Raw genomic sequence first — 24,848 nt, forward strand, 5'->3', positions numbered from 1 at the left:
GTCATTGTTAGAGTTGGGAGTTGAATCATTTGGTGGGGATTGTGGCCTATCTTCTCCTTGGTCCTATAGGACCTGGCTACCTCACTTCTCTGATCTCATCTACTTCTGCCCCTTTTGCTCACTCTGCTCCAGCCTCATTCTAGCCTCCGCTGGGGTACTGTAGGTGAAGCACCTAGCATGCACATAGCAGGCCTCTGTAAATAGAAACTTCCTTTTTCTCTAGCCATTTCCTCCCTGCATCAGTAGACACTGCTTCACACACTAAAATATTACAAGAAGTCAGTTCCAGGTGAGGGTTAATACATTGTCACAGGGTGAACAGGCTAGCATTAAAAAGTTGAACCTGAAATTATTATAGTTAGCCTCATCTTACCTACTCAAAAATGACTTTGTCAGAAGCCTGGGAGAGGAATGACCTGAAGCCTTAGACACAGATGGAATTGACTGTTTAATTAGCCAGGTCTCTAATGGGCAGGTGATGTTATAGCCCTAGAGGAAGGTGAAAAGATAAGGATTTTTCACTCTTGCCCCAAATGTTTCGGAGGCATTCCAGGGAGGAGCTGTGTCACTAAGAATCATGTTCTGAAACACTAGGAGGGTCAGCAAATGCACCATTTGCCTCTGAGGCATAGGATATGTAATTCCAGTTACTAAGCAACTCACCCTTCTGGGTTGGACTGGCCTCATTATTCTGTCTTAGGTAGAAGGGAGCACATCTGTTCTTTTCAGAAAGAGAATTTATGGTTTCCTGGTCCTTCCATTTGTGAAAGGAAAGATCCTGGTGAAAAATCAGTAAGACACAGGGACAATTCTTTCCCCAGTGTGGTGTGAACAAGATTTGGAGGGTTCTCATACTGAGAGGGAAGGATGTTAGTAGAAAACGGAGGAGTGGATATCTGTCCATCACTTTCACACTTAGTCCACTGAACACTCAAGGAAAACTGTATGAGAGACTGGTTGGTTGGGTAACAGAGAGCTTACTGAAAAACAAGTGTTCTCTACACCTAATGTTTGAGGACCTGTAACTTGGTGGAAAGAGCAGAATTGTTGGGCATAGAAGAGAGTTCGAGTCTTGGGTTCAGCTCCTATTTTTTTGTTTGAGCCTCTGTTTCCACATCTGTATAGGGGGATAATAACAGTGGCACCCACCAAAGTGACTGTGAAGATGGAATGAGCTAATACATATAATGTTGGCTATTACTAAGAAACTCGGGTGGTTGTAATTGTATGCAAGAATGTGTTGTGCCACTTTGAGGAGTCACATTCTCTTACAAAAGTTCTTGTCCCAACATGAGAAGAAGCTGGTAGAGATTTCCCTAACTGAAGGAGAGTTTATTTTCCCCTTGGGGAAGGGCAGAAGTTTGGGGACAAGGCAGAGACACAGTCAGAGAGCAATTAGGAGCTTAATAAATGGGTGTCCAATGGAATGGAGTAGCTGTGGTACATTTACACAATGGAATACTATGCAGCCTTAAAAAAGAAAATCTTAACCTTTTGTATGGATGGACCTGGAGATTATTATGCTAGTTGAAATAAGCTAGAAAATGCAAATAGGCACAAAGAAAAACTAAAAATAATTTTAGTTATTAAATCTCTCACAGATACCAGCATCAACATGTAGCCTTTTAGCCTTTATTCTTTGTGTCTAAATATATATACAGGGTGTCCCAAAAATATATACACACTTTAAATAATTATACAGGAAGTGTTTATTCAAATACATTTCATTTTCAAAATGTACTAGAATCAGCTATTAAAGTATATATACTTTAAATGCATGAATATAAATATGTACATGTGTAAAAGTAGGAATTTTACCAGAATCTTTTATTCCACCTTATGACTTTTTAAATTTTATGCTGTCTTGAGTATCTTTTGCATGCTTTTTAAAGAGTGAAATCCCAAAGAGGTTCTCACTGTTATACTTGTTTTTGAGCAGTTTCTGTGCATTCTTATGGGTTTATATGTTAACATCAGGTTGTGTTGTGCATTACTAAACGATGGACCAAAATGTTCTTGGGGTGTAAAGAACTGGTATATTGCATCTGATATTTTCCTTCCTTCAGGAAGCTGTTATCTGCTGCAGAGAGTCAAAGAAAAACAAAGGGAGAGGAGAGTTGAAGTCAAAAGTTACTTCATAATAGCTAACAGTAGCCATTAAAATTCATATCAATCTCTGTCTATTTTTAGATCCATTAAAAACACACACACACACTCTTGGCTTGGGTTGCTGTGTAGTCAGAAGAAATGTAAATTTAACAAGATGTTTTTCCTCCTCTGTGCCTAATCACTCGAAGAAAAGGGCGAGTGTGATAGTCGGGGAACCCAGCCTACGCCCTTTAAGTCTTCAGATATTTGATATATAATTTGTGTGTGTGTGTGCATGTGTGTGCAGGAATCCCTTGAGCACATAGAGAGCTGTTTCAGGGACTGTGTGGGTTATAGGCCAACTAATCACTTGACTACTGATATGAGAATTTTCTAGAATGACACTATTGAAGTGAAGCATCATGCCCTCAGAGTGGAAATTATGGACCACGCTGGCTTGGTCCTTTGCCAGAAGGAGGAGTTGAGTTTGGGAGAGAAATATGCAGCTTGGAAGCATTAGGAATGGAGGTGGGTGGAAATCATGCATTTCTAGAAAGTCATCACCCAAATAAGGCTGGTGCTAGGGTTGTGGGGAGGAGTGAGTGACAGTCTCTGTTCAGCTGTTCTCAGTGGCCCTCGTTTATAGTTGACAGTAATTTGTAGCTGCTATTCCTGTTGTGCTTGTGACTTTGTCATATTACTCACCACACTGGATTTTAACTTCCCGTGAAGTAGCCAGGTCTAGAAATGTACGGGCAAAGGAGTGGAAGACATTCTGGACTCACCTATTGTCTAGTGGGGTTTCCTCTTTCCCTACCCAGCCCGCTCCATTCCCAATCTTCTCAACTTTGTCAGAATGCTTCTTGGGCAAGCTACACCGAATATGATAGTGACATGCATTGGGCCATTGCAAAGTGCCCTTCAGAACTGCATTCCTTCTGCAGTTCTTGAAAACTGCATGTTCAAGCCACCCTTCTGCCTTGGCCCTCCTCAGTTTCTTCCTCATCTATCTTGCAAAGATTGTTTCTTGCTGTAAACGAGGCTATCAACCTATATTTTTTTCCCTTTATTGATTAAGATATTACAAATGTGTCCTTATCCCCCCAATGTCCCCTCATCCCCCCAATCCTGCCCTCACCCTTTACTGATTTCAGAAGAAGGGAGAGGGGGAGAGAGATAGAAACATCAATAATGAGAGAGAATCATTGATCAGTTGCCTCCTGCACGGCCCCTACTGGGGGCCAAGCCCGCAACCTGGGCATGTGCCCTGACCGGGAATTGAACAGAGACCTCCTGGTTCATAGGTTGATGCTCAACTTCTGAGCCACGCTGGGTGGTTTTGAATTTCTTTATAAACCATTCAACAACTCTTATTTTGGCTGCTTTATCTCCCCATCTCCCCCAAGAGCTGCCCTGTAGGATGATTCTCAGATAATTCTCAGAACTGCTTTTGCCTCCAATGTGGGATATGTAGACATCATGGGACTCCTCTGCCCAAGGGTCTCCACAGATAGGACTATGAATGGGTTTGATGCATAATTGGTTTCCTTAGCTTGAGATAAAACACAAACACCACTTTGTTGAAATTTTAAAACTTCAAAATTACTCAGAAGCCAGTGCCTTCAAGAGTAGGACGTGGCCATGGTATTAGAGCCTGAAACAGGAAGAAGAAAAAGATGGGGAAGGAAGAACCCGTTGAGCACTGAGCAGTGGCAGAAACTAAGATGAGCTGACACAGCACATATGATTCTCCAAGCACCAGGGTGCCCGCCAGGGGGAGAAACAGCCTTGTGCCTAAGCACAGACACATGGGCATTTTTTAGAAGAAAGCCACAGAACAAGGAGGGGTCCTGGAGGTGGAAAACACCCAGAAGAAAAACAAAGAGTGGGTGGGAAGAGATTAACCAAAGAACTTGTACATAGGCATAACCTATGGACACAGACAATAGTGTGGTGAAGGCTTGGGGTGGTAGGGGGTGAGGGGGGCTAGAAGGGGTCAATGGGGAAAAAAGGCGGACATCTGTAATACTTTCAACAACAAAGATGACCCCCCCCCCCAAAAAAAGGGGAAGAGTCGTTACCTACACCAAGCCACCCTGCCTCCTTCTTTAACTGTGACTCTCCTTAAGAAGACCCCATTCAGGACCCAGACGATGGAGTGGCCAATGCGCTCTGGCTGCTTCATCTTCTCAGGGACTCGCAGTTTCTTTGTGTTTCTTCCTCAGGGCCCTTTAACCTTCTCCTTGATACTGAAAGCTTCTTGCTATGAGGATGACAGTGTTTTTCTTTCTTCTCGGGGTGTGTAGGGGCTGCCATGGACTTGAGATGGGCATTTGGGTTTTGACTCTCTACCAAAGGGAATGGCTGGGCTAGGCAGCCACTTGTGTGTTGCCTTTATTTTGTAGCCAGATGCTCACTTTCAGGCAACTGTCTTGTGTTTTTTTCCAATGAGTGTCTATCTTTGATAGTTGTTTTTTATTTTTTGGTTTTTAAGTCATAGTCATAACCATACCCTTCCCTTTCCCAAACTTATTAATATTTATTGTGCACAAAAATGCCTTTAATCAATCTAGCCTCTATTTTCAATTATCTTAGCCACACTTTGCTGATTATTGCTACATAACAGATGGGTATTCAGTAATAGGTACTTGAGCTTCTCTAAGTCTTGGTTTTATCTTTCATGTCTGAAAATATTTGAAGGAAACAAATCAAAGCAACATTTAATTTCTGTGTGATTCCACTGTAGACTCAACCACAAGGGATCCCTGTATTGTTTTCTTTACAATTCTCCACATTTAAACAGCTTTAGTATTATTTCTTTCCTCACTATTTTGTAAGGATGCAACTTTCTGAATTTATGTCACAGCCAAATTCCAATACCAGTTACTGTCTGCAGTGGGAAGGAACAATTTAACAAAGCAGGATATCGCATGCTATTTAAAATCCAATTATAAAAGCTAAAGCTAATTTTTTTTTTCTCAAGAAATGCTTTGTTTTGTTTAAGGCTGTGGTGCCTACCATAACAAAACGTATGAATTAAAACATATATTTGAATTCTTTAAGCAGAGATTAAACAGAGCATTTTTATGCTGTTCAACCAAGACACAATCTTTCTTAAATTAACAAATACTTGTCCCTCACAATAGAAGCTGAACCGTTTAGTTCACCAGTTTCTCAATACTATTTCTTATTCTTTTGCCCATGAAGGTCAATGGATTGAGACCCTTAACTCATACCAGAAATGTATGAATTACATGTGCGTCCATGGAGACCGCTGCTTCTCAAGAGAACTCCTGTGGGCACAAGGTGTTGGGCAATGGGGCCCTTTGAGCAGGAACCTGTATTTTCAGAAGGAGTTCTGGCAGTCCCACTTCTGTTTGTCAAGAGGGTTCCTAGGGGCACAGTGCCAACCCCAGGATGAACTATTCTCAGCATCCCGGGTCTGTGCTCCTGATTTCTGACTATTGCCTGTTCCCCTCATCCTAGTGGTCCTCCCTAAAGTCTGGTCTGTGTCAGGCCCTCCTGCCTCCCACAGGTCATAGGACTCAGTGGCTGTACAGCCTTACAGAGCGACTCAAAGCTGTGTCCACTGAGGATATCTCCTGGCTGTGATGATGCTCCCAAGCACTTCAAAGGAAAACTCAAGGAACCATTTTGAAAGCCACTAGCTTGCCTCAGCTCAAAGTTGAAAACTCAGAATCCTCCAGGGGTTATGGAGGAGTGGGAAATGGAGGACGTGGAAGATGATAGGTGGGAATATGGTGGGCAGTGGGGTTCACACTCCAGGGGACAGGTAGCTGGGACGGAACTCCTGCAGACTTTATGGTCATAGTGCGCTACAGGTGGTGGGGGACCAGTGTAGGGACACAAGTTTAAGTGTGGGTGGTGAACAGACCGTTTTTATAAACCCTGTCAGTACATTTCTGAGACTGGATAGCTTCATTTAGAGACAGCATCAAAAGCCTATGCCTGAGGCACTTTCCTGAGGCATGGATCATAACATCCTTCTGAGGCCCTGCTCACATATTTATGTCCTACTGTTTCTCATGTCTATGAAATATGATGATTAATAAAACACAACTTAGGTAACAGCTCTAAAGAATTTATAGAAGCTGCTTGATTCCTTTTCCCTATTCAGTTGCTGTTGAAACTGCTATCTTGTGAGAGAATCAACAGAATGTTGACATAAAAAAGAAGTCCCTATACTTGAAATCTTTGATTACCATTTCTCCCCATGGATCTTGCAGGATTTCGGTGAAAGTTGACTAATTCCACTATGTTTGAGGAACCTCCAATACAAGGACTTGACTGTCTTGCCTGAGGCACGCTGTTAGGTCCCACACCCCAGGTTTTCCATGAGAGAAAGCAGTGCTGCATTAATTCATTCAGGGACATTCAGTGTGCCAGGCACTGGCTTAAGTACCAGAACAGGGTGGTAGACAATGGCCTCCACACTAGAAACCTCAGGAGGAAGCAAGTGGAGGATTTAGGTCAGTTCACTAGTGGTCAAGGGGTAGGAGGTGGGGGCAGAACCAGTGTTCTCCTCCAAGCCCCTCCCCTGCAGTGAGCGGGGAGGGGGCTGGCAGCTGGACTTCTGACCTTCACACACCTGGCCCTGAGCGAGCACAACTAACCCTCGGATTGGGCCCGGGTGGCCTTTTGTTTAGTGCAAGACCTGGGTTTAGTGCACAGAAATGCCAATAGTAAGAAGTTAAATGGCTTAAGAACATGGTCCGAATTTCCAGGCAGGAGTGGAACAGAGCAGAATGGAATGTGAGGCTGTGAGCTGGTGCCTTGGCTTAGAGCAGAGACACGAAGCGTCTCAGGATGACGAGGCTGGCTGGCAGCCTGTGGATGCAGGGCCAGTTTGTGTTCTCAAGGTGGGGAAAGACTATACTTCAACTCAAAACTCAAAGGGAAAAATGGCTTTTGTTTCCCTAGTGACTTCTGGAGACAGGCACAATTTTTACACTTCTCCAAGGTCATGGGTCTTCTCCTAGACCAGTGCTGCTTAAACTTGGATGAGCGTGTGACTAATCGGAGGATCTTACTAAAATGCAGGTTAGGTTCGGTAGGTCTGGGGCAGTGCCTGAGATTCTGCTTCTAACAAGCTCCCTCCAGGGATGCTGAGCCGCTGCTCTGGGGCTTGCTGGTCTGCGGGAGGTGCTTTGAGGAATGGGCCTGGAACCCACCTGGTGGCCTGGGAGTGGGAACTGGCCTCACTTGCTTTGTGGAAGGCATGATCCCTGCTTCAGCCACACTTGCACCCTACAGTCGCCACGTTGTCTGCAGTGGCATCTCCTTCTCTCAAGGGTCTTAGGTAGTTTAAGGGGATATTGCCAGAGAGTGTGTATTGGTTGTTGTGTTTAATTATTTAAAAAGATCTATGTGGTACTTTGCAATACATCTTCAGGGCAGAATGCTAGTAGTAGCTGTCATGCAAATTCAAGGTCTCCTTAATCCCACCTCACTGCACGGCATTGCCTTGACCCACAGACCTTGTGGTCTCGCATATAGTGGGGGTAGTTCACCATAGTCAATGCTGCAGAAAGCTTTTGACAACCCATTATGAAATGATGAGCTCGTGTTGTGCCCAGTGATTTAATCCTGCAGCAGCCTCTTTAAAATGGATGGGTTACAGAATAAACCTGTGAAAGGGACTAAATCCATTTGTTATATTCTGGGCATTGGCTTTCGCTGTCATTATAGTTGGTCATTTGGGCCTCCTGGCTTAAAAACAATTACAGAAATCTAAAAGCACATTTCCTTTTGACGTTTTGTTACTTTGGGGCTACATCAAATGGCTTCTCTCAGAAAGGAAGTAAAGGCTCAAGGTTCATTCGAAATTAAACTCAAAGTGATTTCAGGAAAATTGAGGTTTCATTTCACCATCTGGGTTTAAAAGCCCCAGTCTTTCATTCAGTGTGGTGCATCCAAGGCCAGCAAGTGGCTTTTTCATCCATTTCCCAAGCTGATGGTACTACTTTCTAATGAAAAGATAACCATGTAACATAGACCAAACTGATCTTCCAAAATTACTTCTAGTGGATTTGGAGGAGAGGCTCGCTTAATGTTTCTTCATTTATTCTTATAGGTCACATTCCATCCCCCAAACATTCCATGGGTCTGTCAGCAACTTTGATTGAAGCAGAAATTTATCTTATCAAATATCCTGATGAGGGCTTGGAAGAGTCTTTGCTGTTAAAAAGGTTTTGTTGTCATGGTACTTATCTTAATCAGGTTTGGCTGGCTGACACAGCTCTCACTCATAGGATTCTAGAAGGAAAAACAATCTAACCAACTTAGAAATTATCTGGTCCAACCAACTTATTTTTCTGCTGAGGAGTTTGCCAAGGTCACCTGGGCTTGTGTTTGAACCCCAGTCCTGGGTTCCCCGCCGTCTCCCACAGTGCATTTCTGCGTTGATTTATGGATGTGGTAAGATGGCTGTGAGGCATGTTCTGTCCGATGCCATTCATTGCGTTTCTCTGCCATGCAGACCCTGCCTTCTAGCAGTGTCTCAGCAGACTCACCAATGCTCCGGGGAGGGGAAATGGCACAGTAGGAGCCCAGGCTCTACAGTTTGGTGTTCTGGAGCAAATCCTGCCTTGCTCTATAGATGCTGTGTGACTTTGAGCAAGCCGCCGAGCCTGTCTGTGCCTCTTTTTCTTCAGATGTGAAATGGAGACCTTTCCCACAGGATAGTGGAGGAATGAATACCCACAGAGCAGTTGGAGCAGTCAGGTGCATCATATGTGGATTTGCAAACTATGTGTTTCCACTAGGTATTGAGTTGTGAAATCAGTGTTATGAATCATAAATAGCATTAGAAAAAATTAAATGGCATATAGTTTAATAAGATAGAACAAAATTAGAGTGCTCTGCATGCATGGTGTTCCTTTGAGGTGTGTTTGTGTGTAATGGCTCATGGTGTTCCTTTGGTTGTGTGTGTGTGTGTGTGTGTGTGTGTGTGTGTAATGTATTTCTCACTGCAGATTTTAGGTCGACTTTGGAAGCCTCAGCTGCAGGAACTAGAGTGAATGGATCCATTCTCTAAGCACAGACCTATCGGGGTGAATTGACACATGTTAGCATGGATGCACAAGGTGAGCTCTGGCTGAAACGTCAATGTGTTTCCTTTGCAGAGGGAGACCAAAGGGCAGTTTCTTATTGACCACATCTGCAACTACTACAGCTTGCTGGAGAAGGACTACTTCGGCATTCGTTACGTGGACCCAGAGAAGCAGCGGGTAAGAGCTGACCTCTGTCTGGACACATTTGGGGGAGTCACTCAGGCTGTGGGATGCTAAAGAGTTTCCTCCCAGAACAATCGTGATGCATTCTTGTTCTCATGGTTGCTGATGGTTGACCACATGAAACTGACCAGTCTGGTGTGTGTGTGTGTGTGTGTGTGTGTGTGTGTGTGTGTGTGTGTGTGTGAGAGAGAGAGAGAGAGAGAGAGAGAGAGAGAGAGAGAGAGAGAGACTGGCATTGTTCCCACTGGACTGGGTGGGGCAAGAGAAGAGAACACTTACTTAGGCCTTTTCAGGAGTTGCTCCCACCTGGTTGAAGACAAAATGTTCCTGTGCCCTTCAAAACGTCTCACTACAAAAAGCTACTGGTACACGGGAGACTGCGTAATGGGTACAAGGTTTTCTTTTGGGATAATGAAAACATTTGGAACTTGATAGGTGGTCGCTATACAACATGGTGAATATACGAAGTGCCACTGAAATGTACACTTTAATTTTATGCCCCCTCAGTTTAAAAAGCTTTGGCAGATGAAGGGTTAAGATACTTTGAAAGCCGTTCCTTGGGACCCACTATATTTGACAGCCTTCATTATATTCTTCCTCTTAGACACACCTGTTCTTTCTGGCTTCTGTTGATGCTTAAGAGTGGGCAGGGGAGTCTTGTCTTTGGAGTAGTGCACCAGCCTAATTGTGTTCAGGCACGGGATGTGTCAGTCACAGTGACGTATGCTTCTCACATCCAAAGGCCCCAGGAATCTCCACCTCAGCTCCCACTACCTGGGGATTCCCCTTCCACACCGCTGCTGTGGATCCAAGAAATGGGTTAGGAGGCTCTGTATCTGCTTGTTACCCTGTCACACTGCCAAGCAGGGCAACCTGGGAGAGGCTCAGCTGGGGGTGGTCAAGGATAGGAGGACAGGGCCCCTCAGACTTCTTTAATTTTCTTTCCTCCTTACCAGTGTCCCTGGCCATCTTCCTGTCCCCTTTCCCCTCCATAGAACACCACCTGGTCTTTGATTTTGTGTTGACTGACCTAATGCAATGAGAAGCAATGAGGGAGGAGGATGTTTGAGGGATAGACTGGATTTTCTTCTGAAACATGGAGAATCTTACTAGGATCTTGGAGTCCTAATCTCCTATAAAGGGATACAGTGTTGTGGCTCAGAAGAAGGAGGTTTTGCTGTCCTGCAGCACTTGCAGGAGCCCTTTAATGGGCCTAGCATTTATCTGAGTGAGAGGAAGGCAGGAGGACACTGATGAGGATGTAGGGCTGACATGAGATCACAGAGAGGATTTGTGTGGCATTTACTACTGATTAACAGTGGTTCTCAGACCTGGCCCTGCAACAAAATCCCCTTAGGTGTTGTGAACATGCTTAGTGTGGACCCTATTCTAAAGAAGGAGGTTTTGCTGTCCTGTAGCACTTGCAGGAGCCCTTTAATGGGCCTAGCATTTATCTGAGTGAGAGGAAGGCAGGATGCGGATGTAGGGCTGACATGAGATCACAGAGAGGATTTGTGTGGCATTTACTACTGATTAACAGTGGTTCTCAGACCTGGCCCTGCAACAAAATCCCCTTAGGTGTTTGTGAACATGCTTAGTGTGGACCCTATTCTATATCTCCCAAATCAGAATCCTGGGTCAAGGGCCAGGAACAGGTATTCCTTTACTACTGATTCACAGTGGTTCCCAGACCTGGCCCTGCAACAAAATCCCCTTAGGTGTTGTGAACATGCTTAGTGTGGACCCTATTCTAGATCTTCCGAATCAGAATCCTGGGTCAAGGGCCAGGAACAGGTATTCTAATACATCCTGAGGCTACTTTTGATACCGCCATCCCAGCTTTGGTCGTCTTTTAGTGTTGGGGACCATGGCATAAAGACATATAGACATAACTTCTAATGGCCTATTATGAAGATATTATCCTTATATGGAGAAACAGGCTCAAAGACATTGTTATTCATCCAAGGTCTCACAGCTAGTAAGTGATGGAGTGAGTATTTGAGTTAAGGGTTATGGTTTAAACTCTAACCCCTATATGCCAAACAGATTCTGTGCACTCTATTAATCATCTAACCACCACTGAAAATAGTTTGGGTATGTGTGTGTGCAAAATTACATTTTAAATTATAAACAGCCAACCTATAGAAGTCATTCTAACTACCATTAGTTGAACACTATAATGTGTCAGAAATTTTACTCACATGGTCCCTAGTCTCCCCTAAAACACTGCAAGGAAGAGGGAAACTGAGGTACAGAAGGGGTTAGTGGCTTGCCAAAGGCCACATAGCTAGTAATTGTTGGAGGAAGGATGGGATTTTAACCCATATTCTTTCCATTTCATCTCTCACATGAAAATTTGAAATGCAGTCTAGATCAGGGATCTGTAACCTTTTTCTGTAAAGGCCCATATTGAAAATATTTTCAGCTTTGTGACCTACACAGCCTCTGTCGTAATTACTCAATTATTCTTTCAATTATGGAAAGCAGCCATAGATAATATCCAAAGTAATGGATGTGGCTGTGTTCCAAAAAAAACCCTTTTTTTCCCAGTAAAAGTGTTTTACAAAAAATGGGTGTTTGGCCATAGTTTGCTGACCCATTGCCTAGAGTCCTAGACAATAGCTGGAAATGACTTAAATGCATTAGCCCTTTTCATTTCTCTTCACTCTCTCATTGGGGAGATAGGGAATAAAACATAAGAGAAGCGTTTAGAATTGGAGTTAGAGATATCAATATGAACTCACGATTTTTTAAAAAACATGCATAAATAGATATAGAAATAAATATAAGTGTGTATATATGTTGGCTAGTACACATACATATATTTATAGGTTCTGTCCACCGAGATGGCCTAAAAGCAGTGACATCACAGTAGCAATGAGCACACCTAGCCCCCTAGATCTTGGTTTCTAATACGTTCTCTGATAAAAGTAACTAGGGCTCCTTGCAGAAATGACTGATTCTAGGCCTGGCATAGGGAAACCACAAGATGACTCTGAAGCATCTTGTGCTGCCAGAAAGTAAGGACGTGCTCATAAAGCTAAAAGGTAGGGCCCTAGGAAAGGCACAGAGCCAACCTGAAAAAACGTCAGTGGCCCAACCTGGAACAATAGGAGCAGCAAAAATAAATAACAATAGTGTGGAATTATAATTCCTGGAATAAAATAAAGATCCACGAGTCCATAATGATATAAACAAAATAACTGAATACATAAAAAGAGGGAGATGGGGCAGCTCGTCCTTACAGAAGAATTCCAATTAATAAATGTACAAGGAATGATAGAAATTAGAAACTGATGGTAGAACACCACAATAATAATTGTGGGCAAGGTCTGTGGATGAAAGCTAAAATTAGTGGACAAAAGCTTGAGGAGAAACTTGTTTCAAAGAATCTGCCTCCCCTCATATTTGTTAATAACAAGGGGAAAAAGATAACTCTACAGTGGAGAAACCTGGCAGACAACATTTTAACCAAGCCGGCAAGGCTAACATCTCCAGTAAAAAGATGTACCAACAGCACCTACTCCTGATATCATGCACTGGGAAGGGCACAGTCTCTACAATGTTCTTCCCAAGAGTGCATAACCTCATTCAAACTCTGAGAAAACATCAGACAAACTGAAGTGAGAGACAGTCTCCAACGTGACTTACCAATATTCTTCAAAAGTGTTCAGGTCATGAAAGGCAAGGAAAGACTGGGAAACTCACAATTTAGAGAGATGCCTCTAAGGCAAGGTCGGGTCCAGGATTGGATTCTGGAGCAGAGAGAGGTGTCAGTAGTGGGCAAATTGGTTTAAGTCTTCATGTTACTTAATAGTATTGTGTTAGCATTAGTTTTTAAATTTTGACTATTGTACTGTGGTTATATAAGATGCTAACATTGGGGAGGATGGGTGAAGGTTATACTTATACCATCTTTGCAAGTTTTCCATCGGTCTGAAATTATTTTTTTAAGTTAAAAAAAAGAGAAGTCTTTAGGTTGATGTGCTTCATTGTTCTTTATATTTTGACTTGGTTTAGTTTATTTTTTAGTGTTCAGAAATGGGTAGTAGATTAGTGGAAAAAATGTGGATCATGACCCCCAAAACAAACTGTCTTAATCTGATGTAGCCATTCAGTTGCTTATCGGGCTGTCTGAATCGTTCTGTTTTTCCCCCGAATCACACAACTATTATATAGCCTTTTGATTTTGAGGCTACAATGTGAGCATAGATTCCACATAGGTTTCTGAACAGTTGCTGCACGAAAATGCATAGACTGCACTCAGAAAGATATGAATTAAATCACATCTCTGCTGGTTAATAAGCTGTGTGATGTTGATCAAGTGACTGATCCTCTCTGTCCTGATTGTTAAAACAGATAACAATACCTACATGTAGGGTTGATATGGGAGTTAGAGAAAAGTTATACAAATGCTTAATAAATGGTAAATCCTGAGTACATGGTATTTATTTTTATTAATTACTATTATTGCTATGTATTGGCTAGGTGAGGCAATTGCACGAGGAAATAAGGCCCTGATGAGCAAGTTAAAACCTAGAAATGCTAATAACTTCACTTAAAGGCAGATGGCCATTATTATGATCTTCGGGAGAGATGAGGGAAAGTGACCCTTGGCTCCTTAGAAAAATGGACTCAAAGGAACAGACACTCTGATATGAGAGTTTTAAGCAGAAATTGATTGACCAGCATTTTTTTTTAGCAGTTCACGTACTTCTTCTCAATGGAAAATAAAAACCAATGAATTATTTGGATAGAAAACTAGTCAACAGAGAAAATCTGATTAGTTAGAAAAGCTGAAGTGGAACTTACCTCTGCTGTGGGAGTTGGTGGTTTGCCTACAAGCCTTCGCAACTTGGCTTATGGAAAACCATTGTGGAATATTCAATATTTAGCACTCTCACATTTGGAACACCATATGTTTGACAAGATGTCTCATGCACCATATGCTCTGAGAGGGGTGAGGACTGGGTCAGTAAACGATGACTATCTTTTTCTCTTTTAATGGTAAGGGCCCAGAATTTTCATTTTTTAAATTTGAGGTAGGGAGGGGCAGATTGAATACTGGTCAATAAAAATCCCCTTGAGTTTCCATCACATTTGTCTTCTGAAGAACTCATATCCTCTTAGTTGCAGACGATGAGGGCTGGTATTCTCTTCATTTTACTATCGAGAAAGCTGGGACTCTAAGTTTAGAAGTCTTGGAAGAAATAATTCCAGAAGAAAAAGTTAGTACTTGGCTTAAGTCCAGCTATTTTCTTCTTAGATGTAGCAAATTTTTTCCATCTCCTTGCTCAGGTGTTTGAATAACTTCTCTTTAGAAAGTTGAAGTTTTGAAATAGTTGGATTTCATAATTCCAAGTTTCTATGGCCCTTGCTCTGAATGTCTTTTTCTCCTTGTTCGTTCACCCTTTCCGTTTCCCCCATACTCGGCTGGAAGTCGCCCGCAGTGCCTTAGAACTGAGGATCCCACCCTCAGTTCAGCCAGAGGAGGACTGTTTTGGTTGTAGGTAGTTGGTTACAGTCTACAGGCAGATTGGACCCGGTGCTTTTGATTTTAGCTTTCCCATTTTTAAACATCTGTTTAACCCACTTACATCAGTGTCACTAAAGATGACAAATTCACTTTGGAAATCCACACTTCTTAGACAATCTCCTCAAGCACCCTGTGTTGTTAGGACACGCTTTCTGATAGCATGACCTGGGCAACCATGGATGCAAGCACATGCTGAACCCTGCAACTCCCTCCCCCAATAGAGCTGACCCTGAGGTTTTTGTGTTGCAGCCAGAAAGGACTAGGAAGCCTATCGGTGAGTTTTCTTTCTAACGGGAGAAGACCTTTTCTGTGTTAGAGCAGTTTGCTTTTTCTAGAGGCACCTTTGGGAAAGACATGGAATGGAATAAAAACAGGCCCAGCGATTTGAGGTTTCACTCTGGGGATGGTGCCAAGAAGCCAGACAGCATTATTTCCCACCAGCTGCTCCTGCCATCGAAAGGCTGCTCTCTGCTCCCAGGGACAATTGCTTCACAGACGCTTGTAACGAGGAGTGAGAGTGGTGCCTAAGATTTAGGGCAGACCTGCTCTGAAAAGGGTTGGACTGCTGCCTCAAGTCGCTGGTCATGAATTTGTCTGCTTAGCGAGTCCTCTGTTGTTTTTAAGTTTCAGGAGGTATTAAAAAATCAAGACAGCTTAGAAACCTGTTTTGGGAGGGGTATGGACCAGTAACTTGGCTTTGTGGGAAAGGACTTTGGGCACTCAAGTTACAAGGAACAAAGCGCTCTCACAGTAGCTTGAAAGTTGGATACACTGTCTAGTGTTTCAGTTGTGGCCCAGGCTATGAGCACGGCCAGATTTGGGGAAATTGTCATATTCCTTCAGCAGAAAGCAGAATTTGGTGCTAAACTAAAATGGTTGCTCATAACAGACTCTGTCTATACCCCATTCCCTCGCTTGGAAAGGATGGGATGCCTGATACAGACAGGTTGCTGTCTGGAGTCCCTTAGCTCACTGGGATGTCATAATCTTAGTGGCTGGAGGAGCAAACATGTGAACTGGTTATCTTATTTGGGCCAAAAGACAGACATAAGAATAAGTGGGGCTGGGAAAACGCCATTTTATCTCTGAGTTAGGGAAAAAGAGGATACCCAAGGCAGGGTGGTTTCCCTTCTTGGTGAGAACCTTCTGGGCTTGGTTTATCAGCGGTTCTCAACCTGTGGGTCACGACCCCTTTGAGGGTCGAACGACCCTTTCACAGGGGTCGCCTAAGACCATCAGAAAACACATATATAATTACATATTGTTTTTGTGATTAATCACTATGCTTTAATTATGTTCAATTTGTAACAAGGAAATTGGGGGTCACCACAACATGAGGAACTGTATTAAAGGGTCGTGGCATTAGGGAGGTTGAGAACCACTGGTTTAGATGAAGACAGAAATTAGGGAGATAAGGGTTAAACGTCATCATTAGTGAGAGAAGCACTTGCCAGAGGCAAAAGTCCAGCGGGCGAGAACATCAGAGCTGACCGGAGACTAGCAGGTTTGGAAGTTTCAAAATAGCTTTAAATACAATTTTTAAGTCTAGCTGGAAAAAAAGACTAGAATGCGACGAGGATGTATAACTTGGAGGAATAAAAACAGTGCACATTAGGAAGTGACAATCTGAAGCACACTTCTATTTCTTTTCACCCATGCTCCAGCAGATCTTCCAAAGGTTCAGTTGTAATTGTGTGTTAGCTGCATGGAGGTTAATAATGAGCATCTTAGCTTGGGCTGCTAAGAGAAAACACCATAGACAGGGTAGCTTAAAAGGACATTTATTTCCTCACATTTCTAGAGGCTGGGAAGTCCAAGATCAAAGTGCAGACAGATTTGTATCCTGGTAAGGACTCTCTTTCTGGCTTGCAGATGGCTGCCTTCTCCCCCGTGTCCTCACAAGTCATTGGGAGTGAGGTGCTGGGGCAGGAAGCAAGTGCGTATACTCTGGTTTCTCTCCCTCTTTCTTAAAGGGCACTAATCCTCACCCTAAGGACTTTTTAAAATCTAATTACCTCCCAAAGACCCCCCACCTCTAAATATTATCACATTGGGGGTTTGGGCTTTTATATGTGAATTTTGGGGGGGAATCACAAACATTCAGTTCATATCAAGGAGTGGGAGTTCTAGGTATCTCTTGCTGTGTAACAAGTATCCCCAAAACTCAGTGGCTCAAAACAACACAATGTTATTGTATCTCAGGATTTTGTGAGTCGGGAGTTTGAGCAGGGCTCAGCTCGGTGATTATTCTGCTCCACATGGTGTTGATGGGGCTCCCTCAGTAACATTCAGCTGGTGGCTGGCCTGATCTGGGGGTCTCACACATCTTCAGACAAGATCTGGCACGTTCAGGGTGGTATGGCCACAGACCAACACGTCTTCATATGCCAGGTGCCTTGATGGGCTGGACAGTGGGATGTGGCGGGGGGAGGGGAGGTTCCTTGTGTATGTGGTTTCAGGGTCTTTCCACACGGCCTGTCCAGCAGGGTGTTTGAACTTCCTATATGGCCACTTTGGGCTCCAAGTGCAAATGGAACCACTTACCAGATAAATTGTAAAAGAGAGTGGATTTTGGGGAGAGGTGGTGAGTTTTGGACATAGTGAGTTTGGGCTGCCTGTGAGATGCTGAGGAGGTGATGTTCAGTTGGGTCTGAAGCTTAGTGAGGAGGGTTAGGCCACAGATAGAGACTTGGGAACCCCTGAGGCCGTCAGTACTTCAAAGCCCTGAGAATAGATCAAAGAGATGAGGAAGAGAGTATAGAGAGAGAGGAGAATCTGAAAGCTAAACAATATCCATATTTTAAAGGATGGTCCAGAAGGAGAAACCTGCAAAGGAGACTGGCCAGGATCATACAGAGAAGGAAGCATAGAATGAGGAGAGAGAGAGACATTAGGGTAGTTATTCACTTAATAAAGGGGAATGGTTCCAGTTTCAAACATCAAGAAGGAAGGAGGATCAGAGGACACTATTGCCAAGAGCTTTGACACCAGGAAGACTGAGACAAATCCTGTCCCTGTCACTTGCTGGTTGTATGACTTTGAGCAAGCTCTTTAACCCGGGCCTCAATTTTTTAATCTGAAAAATGGGGATACTATTAGTACCTATGCTATAGGGTTGTTCTTTAAATGCATTATTCAATATTATCAACATATGTCACCGGTCTTTTTACTCTTCTATGCTTTAAAGAGTTTGTGAAGGTCCATGAATCTAGCAACTAAGAGACCTTTGACCTTGGAACAGTTGGGTGACACTGTTAAATTTATATGGCTTGATAGCAAATGTTACAAATTCCACTGTAATAAGCTTGAAGGAATTATATAATTTCCTTATGATTGCATTTGGTTTCCTAGTGTACTTTAAATAAATAGCAGTGACTATTTGTATAACCACTACCACTATTTTTTTCTTGAAGTGTACATTAAGGACTTCTTGGATGTAGAGCCAGGGATTGGAACACAAGTGTCAGGCTGCTCCTTGCCCTATCCGTTTTTGTAAATAAAGTTTTATTGGAACACACCACTTCTATTTGAGTTACCTGTGGCTGCTTTTGTGCACTAGTAGCAGAGTTGAGTAGTTCTGATAGAGATCAAGTGGACCACAAAGCCTAAAATATTTATTGTCTGGTCCTTTAGAAAAATTATGGTGCTTAATGCTTTCCTAGGCTTCCTGTTTCCGGTTGTGTTTCTTACAGTATTTCTTCTCCTGGTTATTGTTTCTATGTTGCTCATCACTGAGAATCTAGAATACAAAAGCATTTATGGCTGAAAGAGTAAAACACACTACACAAAAGCAATGAAGGGTTTTTTCTTTTTTTACATAGACTGACTTCCAAAAGGACAATAACTTTTGAGTGTGCCTGATCTCCAGATGTTGTTGCGGTGTGTAGTAGGTTTAATTGAAACTGGAGTGGAAACCGTTGTTACTGGAGCTAAATAACCAGGCCTAGCTCTAACTTTTCTATCCAGAGCACTCTTAGGGCTGCATTCATTCAGATGGCATTCTCCCCCGCTCTCCCCCCAGCAAAGCCACAGGACCCAGAAATGGCATGAACTGGCTAGATAACGCAGAGACTGAGTTACTCGGGGCTTTGTCCAGCTGTAATGTGAGAATCAGGCCATCTTTTCAGGGCTATGATGAGAAGTGGTCAGTTTTGAATCTGGTTACTCCTGAGGGAAGAAAGAATCTCTTTTTTTGGGCGGGGCACATTCATTCTTGTTTAAAGCCCCATTGGTTCTTTACTACATTTCTCTGGGCTAGAGATTACTCTTGTCTAAGACACCAAGGGTTTTGGAAAGATAACAGAGAGGTGTGTAATTTATTCTGTAATCAGTGGCTAAATCAGTTTCAACAGAAGCCTAACATTTGAAGATAACTGTGATATTGTTTACTTTTGGGAGTGTGTGTGTATGTGTGTGTGTGTGTATGCAGCTACTGAATTAAAAATCAATCTTGGTCACAAATAATCACCACTTCACACCTACCTTCTTTTTTCCTCAAGACAAAATTAGAAAGTACAAAAGAAATGCATTATTTCTATGAAAGGGTAGAGAAAACCAATCTCTTAGGGCTAAGCACAGCTGGGCCTAGACAAATTAAAAAGAAAGAAACATTTGCTGGCAACATTCTCATCCTTCAGGTTCATAGAATGTGGAACATGAGAGCTGAAGGAACCTTAGGGTCCCCCTGTCCCCCAAGATCACAGGTAAGGGAATCAGGCCTCGAGGCTTTATCTTTTTGCTTTCCACCCTCGGTGTGGCTTCCTCCCACCTTTTTCTTCACGCTGCTGTCAATCAAAATAAATTTGTCCCCAAGATCACAGGTAAGGAAATCAGGCCTCGAGGCTATATCTTTCTGCTTTCCACCCCTCGATGTGGCTTCCTCCCACTCCTTTTTCTTCACGCTGCTGTCAATCAAAATAAATTTGTTTTAAGAAATGGCTTGAAATGTGGTCAGGCTAGATTGTCAAAACTGAAAACCTGGTTAAACTCGGACCTCTCACAGGGAACTTGCAGTGAGCAGGGTTCAAACCTAAAGCAAAAGGAATAAACCTCCAAGGGAAGGATCTTAACTATCATGGAGGGCAGTTTCTGGTGGAGAGTGAGGGAGACTGTCTTAGGTCCAGTCCCCAGGAAACAGATCCTGAGATGAAAATGGCAGGTTTATTAGGAAATGTTCCTAGGAAAAGACTTGTAGGAGAGTTTGGGATGGGAAGGGATGGGGAATACAAGGAGGCCATGAGAGACTGTGGTATCAGGCAGTCGTACAGAGGGGATGTGGGCTCAGTCCCACAGAGGAGCTCTGGAGTCATGTAGATCATGCCTGAGAGTTGTCCTGGCCACTGGGTGAAGGGGCAGATGTGCTATCCTCCACACCTGTCGGGTATTAAAGAGCTGCCCTGCTGTGGGGTGGGTGTGAGTGGGGGCTCAGTTCCCCACCTTGCAGTGGACTCCAGTAACCTGAGGGAGTCAGACGATTATGTAACTAAAGGGAGAGCTACCCGAGGGGACTTGGGCACATCCCTGTCAGAGCCTTGACAGCAGACACCTTCCTGATACCTTCAAATCACGCTAGGGCACATCCTCCAGTGTCCCTTGCTCCCTGAGCTCATTAGTACAATCAGTGACTGGGTCTCAGCTTCCGTAGTCTTTGGAATTTTGAGTCTAAATGAGAGCTGAGGAAAGAAAGGTTTCCGTTGTAGTAAACCAAACACAAATTTAGATTTTGGGTTGGCACACTTTTGTTTCTGCCTCTCTTAGGGAATATCAGTTTCCAGAAAGGAAACAAAAGAGCATATATTCCAAGTAGCAAGAGAAAGAAAATAGAAATACATGTTCTAAGGCTTATCTCCAATGATCATGGTGGTTATTTTCTGCCAGACTTGACTAACACACACCCCATCTCAGAACACTCCTCATAGCCCTGGGAGATTGCCACTGACTAACCGGGGTGGGCACACACACTGAAACTTACCTGTCTTCCCTGGAGGCAGAGAAAAGGTGCAGCGGTAGGTTGACCTTAGGCTGAGAAGGGCTGAGGAGTTCAAAGGATGACAGGCAAAGAGAATTCAGAAAACATGTTTATATTTCAGGCTTTATTGGCAAAATGACTGGTGATTTTCCTCTGTGAAATAATAGCAATAGGTATTGATCTCTGGCTGCTGTTATTTGTTTTCTTGCCTTAGTTCTAAGCTATTCTGTTTGTTTCTAGAAAAGTAATTTCATCACCAGACACCGCTTTTATTATTCTCCGTGAGTCCCATGTATTGGAAGACGCTGGTCTATCAATTAAACTGCGCTTAAGTAACAGCAACAGCATCAGCAAACAAGCATTTATTGTTTTCCACATGCCAGCCACTGTTTAAGTATCTAATGTTGAATAACTTTTAAAATGCTTGCAAGGTAGATACTATTACTATTCCCATTTTATAGTTGTTGGAATTGAGACACAGAGAGGTTAAACATTTTTTGCATAAGGTTATATAGCCAGTAAGTGGTAAAATCAATACATTTTCCAGTCTTCCATTGTAATGCTATGAAGAACAAGCATTATTTCTGACTAGAAGGAGATAATAAAAAGTGGAATAGTGGTTTCCAGGGGCTGGGAGGAAGGTGCAAAATGAAGAGTTATTGTTTAATAGGCATAGAGTTTAAATTTTACAAGATGGAAAAAGTCCTGGAGATGGATGGTGGTGATGGTAGCACACCATTATGAATGCATTTAATGCCACTAAATTGCACACTTTAAAATGTTTACAATGGTTATGTATATTTTGCCACAATAAAAAAATTGGGGAAAAAAAGAAGATAACCAGGGTTTCTAAAAGTTGATATAATTTTGGCCGTATGCAACGAAACTTGCTATTTTAGCTTGTGCAGTGTATCAGGAGGAAATGGTGGTTTTCTGTTAGTCTTTATGAAAAGACACCCATTCTTTTTTTGTTTGTTCATCCTCACCTGAGGATATTTTTTCCCATAGATTATTAGAGGAGGGAAGGGGAAAGTGAGAGAGATTCATTGATGTGAAAGAGACACATAGATTGGTTGCTTCCTGCTTCGACCGGGGCTAGGGATTGAACCTTCAAACCAGGTACATGCCCTTGACCAGGAATTGAACCCACAGCCCTTTGGTGCTCCGGCTGGCACGCTAACCACCAGACAACATCGGCCAGAGCACTATTCTTGTTTTTGAAGGCCACAGAGCTCTCATACTCTGGATTGGAAACTCCTGATTTGACCACTAAATTTTTCAGTTCTTGGTGAAAGAGAGAATGTTCATTGTGGAGAATGATACATTTTAGAGTGAACTGATCCATCGGGAGGCTGCACAGCCAAGGCCGAGGGCCTCGCTCTGGAATTCCACTGCACGCTGCCCTCCCGTTATTCGCTGGGTGACCTTAGGCAAGTTGTTTAACTCCTGAGCCCCAGATTTCTCATCTGTAAATGGAGAGGTAGTGATGGTCCATGGAGACTCTTAGAAGAGTACCTGGCACTTAGTAAGCACTTAGCAAATGCTATCTCTTGTTAAACCTTATCGTTTTGTATTACATCAAGCAATAGTGATAATACAGAACCTTGAGGCTTCTGGATGACACAGTGAGAGAGAGGTGTAAGCACTCAACTGATGATAAGTATCCCCTTTCCTCTCCTGTATCAAACAGGGTCGGGGGGACCTATAGTGGGGACTCCCAGACCTCTTGGTGGATACCCAGTGGCAACCCCCTTATTGTCTTTATAAATTATCTACACTAATAAAAGAGAAACATGGTAATTAGCGTACGACCGCTACCCTTTTCATTGGCTAATCAGTGAGTATATGCAAATTAACTGACAACCAAGATGGCGGCTAATTTGCATATGTCGGCTCCAAGCCACAGACTGAGGCTTTAGGCCTAGGCCGGGGAGGAGCCAGCCAGCGATCGGCTGCGGCGGGAGCTGGGGGTGCCCCGGCCCAGGCCTAAAACCTCGGCCTGAGGCTTTAGGCTTGGGTGGGGAGGAGCCAGCCAGCGATCTTTCGCGGTGGGAGCTGGGGGTGCCCCGGCCCAGACCTAAAGCCTCCAGCAGAGGCTTTAGGCCTGGGCCAGGGAGGAGCCAGCCAACAATTGTTGATGGCGGCAGAGGCGGGGAACCAGGGCGGAGCCAGCCAGCAATTGTTGACTTGCAGTGGCTGCAACAGTGCGGTGATGGGGCTGGTGCCTTCCCCTGATCAGCCCGGTCGACTCCCACAAAGGGTGGCCAGACTGTGGCTTAGGCCCACTCCCCAAGGGAGCAGGGAGCAGGTAGTAGGACATCCCCTAGGGCTCCCAGTATGTGATAGGGGGCAAGCTGGGCTGAGGGAACCCCCTCCCCAGTGCACAAATTTTTGTGCACAGGGCCCCTAGTTATTTTATAATTGTGTTGTTTAATTTCTCATTGATGAGTTTTTAGAGTTCTTTATAAATTTTGGATGGATTTAAAAATAAATTATAGACAGTAGTGTACTTCCTTTAAATACTTCAGCATACGTATCATTAAGTAGGGTTCAATTTCCTTACATACAAGGAAATACACAAATCTTAAACTTATACTCTCTGAGATTTGACAAAAGCTGTTCCTGTATAGCCCAAACCACTGTCAAGATGTAAGACATAGTTCTATTGATTTTTATGACCCTTTGATGGTTGCAATCTATTTGAAAAGCAGTGCTTTAAACACTCTCGCTGCAATGGGAGGCCAGGGTAGGGGCTCTGGGCTGTCAACACAGCATATGAAAATCTCCCTCACTGACGTTGTTTGTGGGGCCAGGAGACCTCCTTCCTCACAGTGTGTGAGAAGGGTCTCCGTTCCCTCTAGTAGGTGTATAAAGTGATGCTTCCTGAAATTCCCTAAGTGGCTTCAGGGACATCATGTGATATCAAAAACTTCCCAGATCTCAACATGTTGAAGTGACCGTCGCACATGGTGTAGAGAGAGCTGGCCGCTGGGGCCAGCAAGAAGTCTGCTTCAGACGCCTGCCCAAGTCTTTGAGCTCCTTTGTTTTGTGAGGGAGCTGATTTTTCCTTCATGATGACCTCAGGCCTCTTAAATGAGATATTAAAAATCATTTTCTCCTCCCTACTCCAAAGTAAGAATCGGCTCTGTGAATGACGGGGCTGATGCTGGCTTGACCCACTGTTAACCTGGGAGGAGGCTGCCTCGGGGAAGGAGGGGTGGGCAGGGTGCTGATGCTGTCTTGGATTGTGACTCTGAGGTCAATGATGTCCAAGTCTTTAGTTGTCTCTGGTTTTCCTAGAGCAATGGAGCTCAAAGGATCACTGAGGATTCAACTAGAGCCACGAGAACATCCCATTTAGGTGCATGTTCGCTCTCTTGTCCTTCTCCCCTAGCAACTGTCTGACTCAAACACTGCTCAGCAAGTGTTAATTCTCTGCAGTTTATACCCTTGCCTATGGTATTATTGTTGCTGAATTGTTCATGTGGATCTTCAGAAGTGGAACCCTGAGGAATATCTATAGGAACCAAGGCTGTACTTTAGAAAAAGAGTATCTTTATTAAATTCCTTTTAGTTATTAAGTATGCATCATATGGTCCAGCCATTTGACCCGCAATCTCTGTTTTTTTCTCCCCAGCACTGGCTTGAACCTAACAAGTCCATCTTCAAGCAAATGAAATGTAAGTGTCAACCTGTGGGTTCACCTTTGCTATAAAGTGTCCAAAGACAGATTCTGTTTCTCCACAGAGTTTTTCCTGCCAGGGAAGAAACTGCTTTAGTTGAACATCTGTGGGTGGGCGGGGCTTCTCTCTCCCAGTGAGAGCTGTGTGGCCTCTCTCTTATTTGCTGGCCTTCGTGTCTCTCCCTCTCCACCAGCTTACCCTCATGTTCCATATTCACACGGGAATTGGATTAGATGGTTAAATATGTGTTATACATAGTCACCAGGTGCCTGGTTCCTTCTGGTTGTGGGGTTGCTAGTAAATGGTTCAGGGTGGGA

The 24,848-nt window shown here is 43.5% G+C and overlaps 1 protein-coding gene across 1 annotated transcript in view; it reads left to right on the forward strand.

Annotated features, from left to right (window-relative positions):
• Window positions 1-24,848, forward strand: part of FRMD3 (FERM domain containing 3) — a 273,161-nt gene that overhangs the window by 114,537 nt on the left and 133,776 nt on the right. Inside the window, 2 exon segments of the mRNA XM_005868284.2 lie at window positions 9,234-9,338; window positions 24,486-24,528. Coding sequence (XP_005868346.2) covers window positions 9,234-9,338; window positions 24,486-24,528 — 148 coding nt within the window.

This window comes from Myotis brandtii, unplaced genomic scaffold (assembly GCF_000412655.1).
Source record: "Myotis brandtii unplaced genomic scaffold, ASM41265v1 scaffold266, whole genome shotgun sequence".
In the NCBI taxonomy this organism is placed as follows: domain Eukaryota; kingdom Metazoa; phylum Chordata; class Mammalia; order Chiroptera; family Vespertilionidae; genus Myotis; species Myotis brandtii.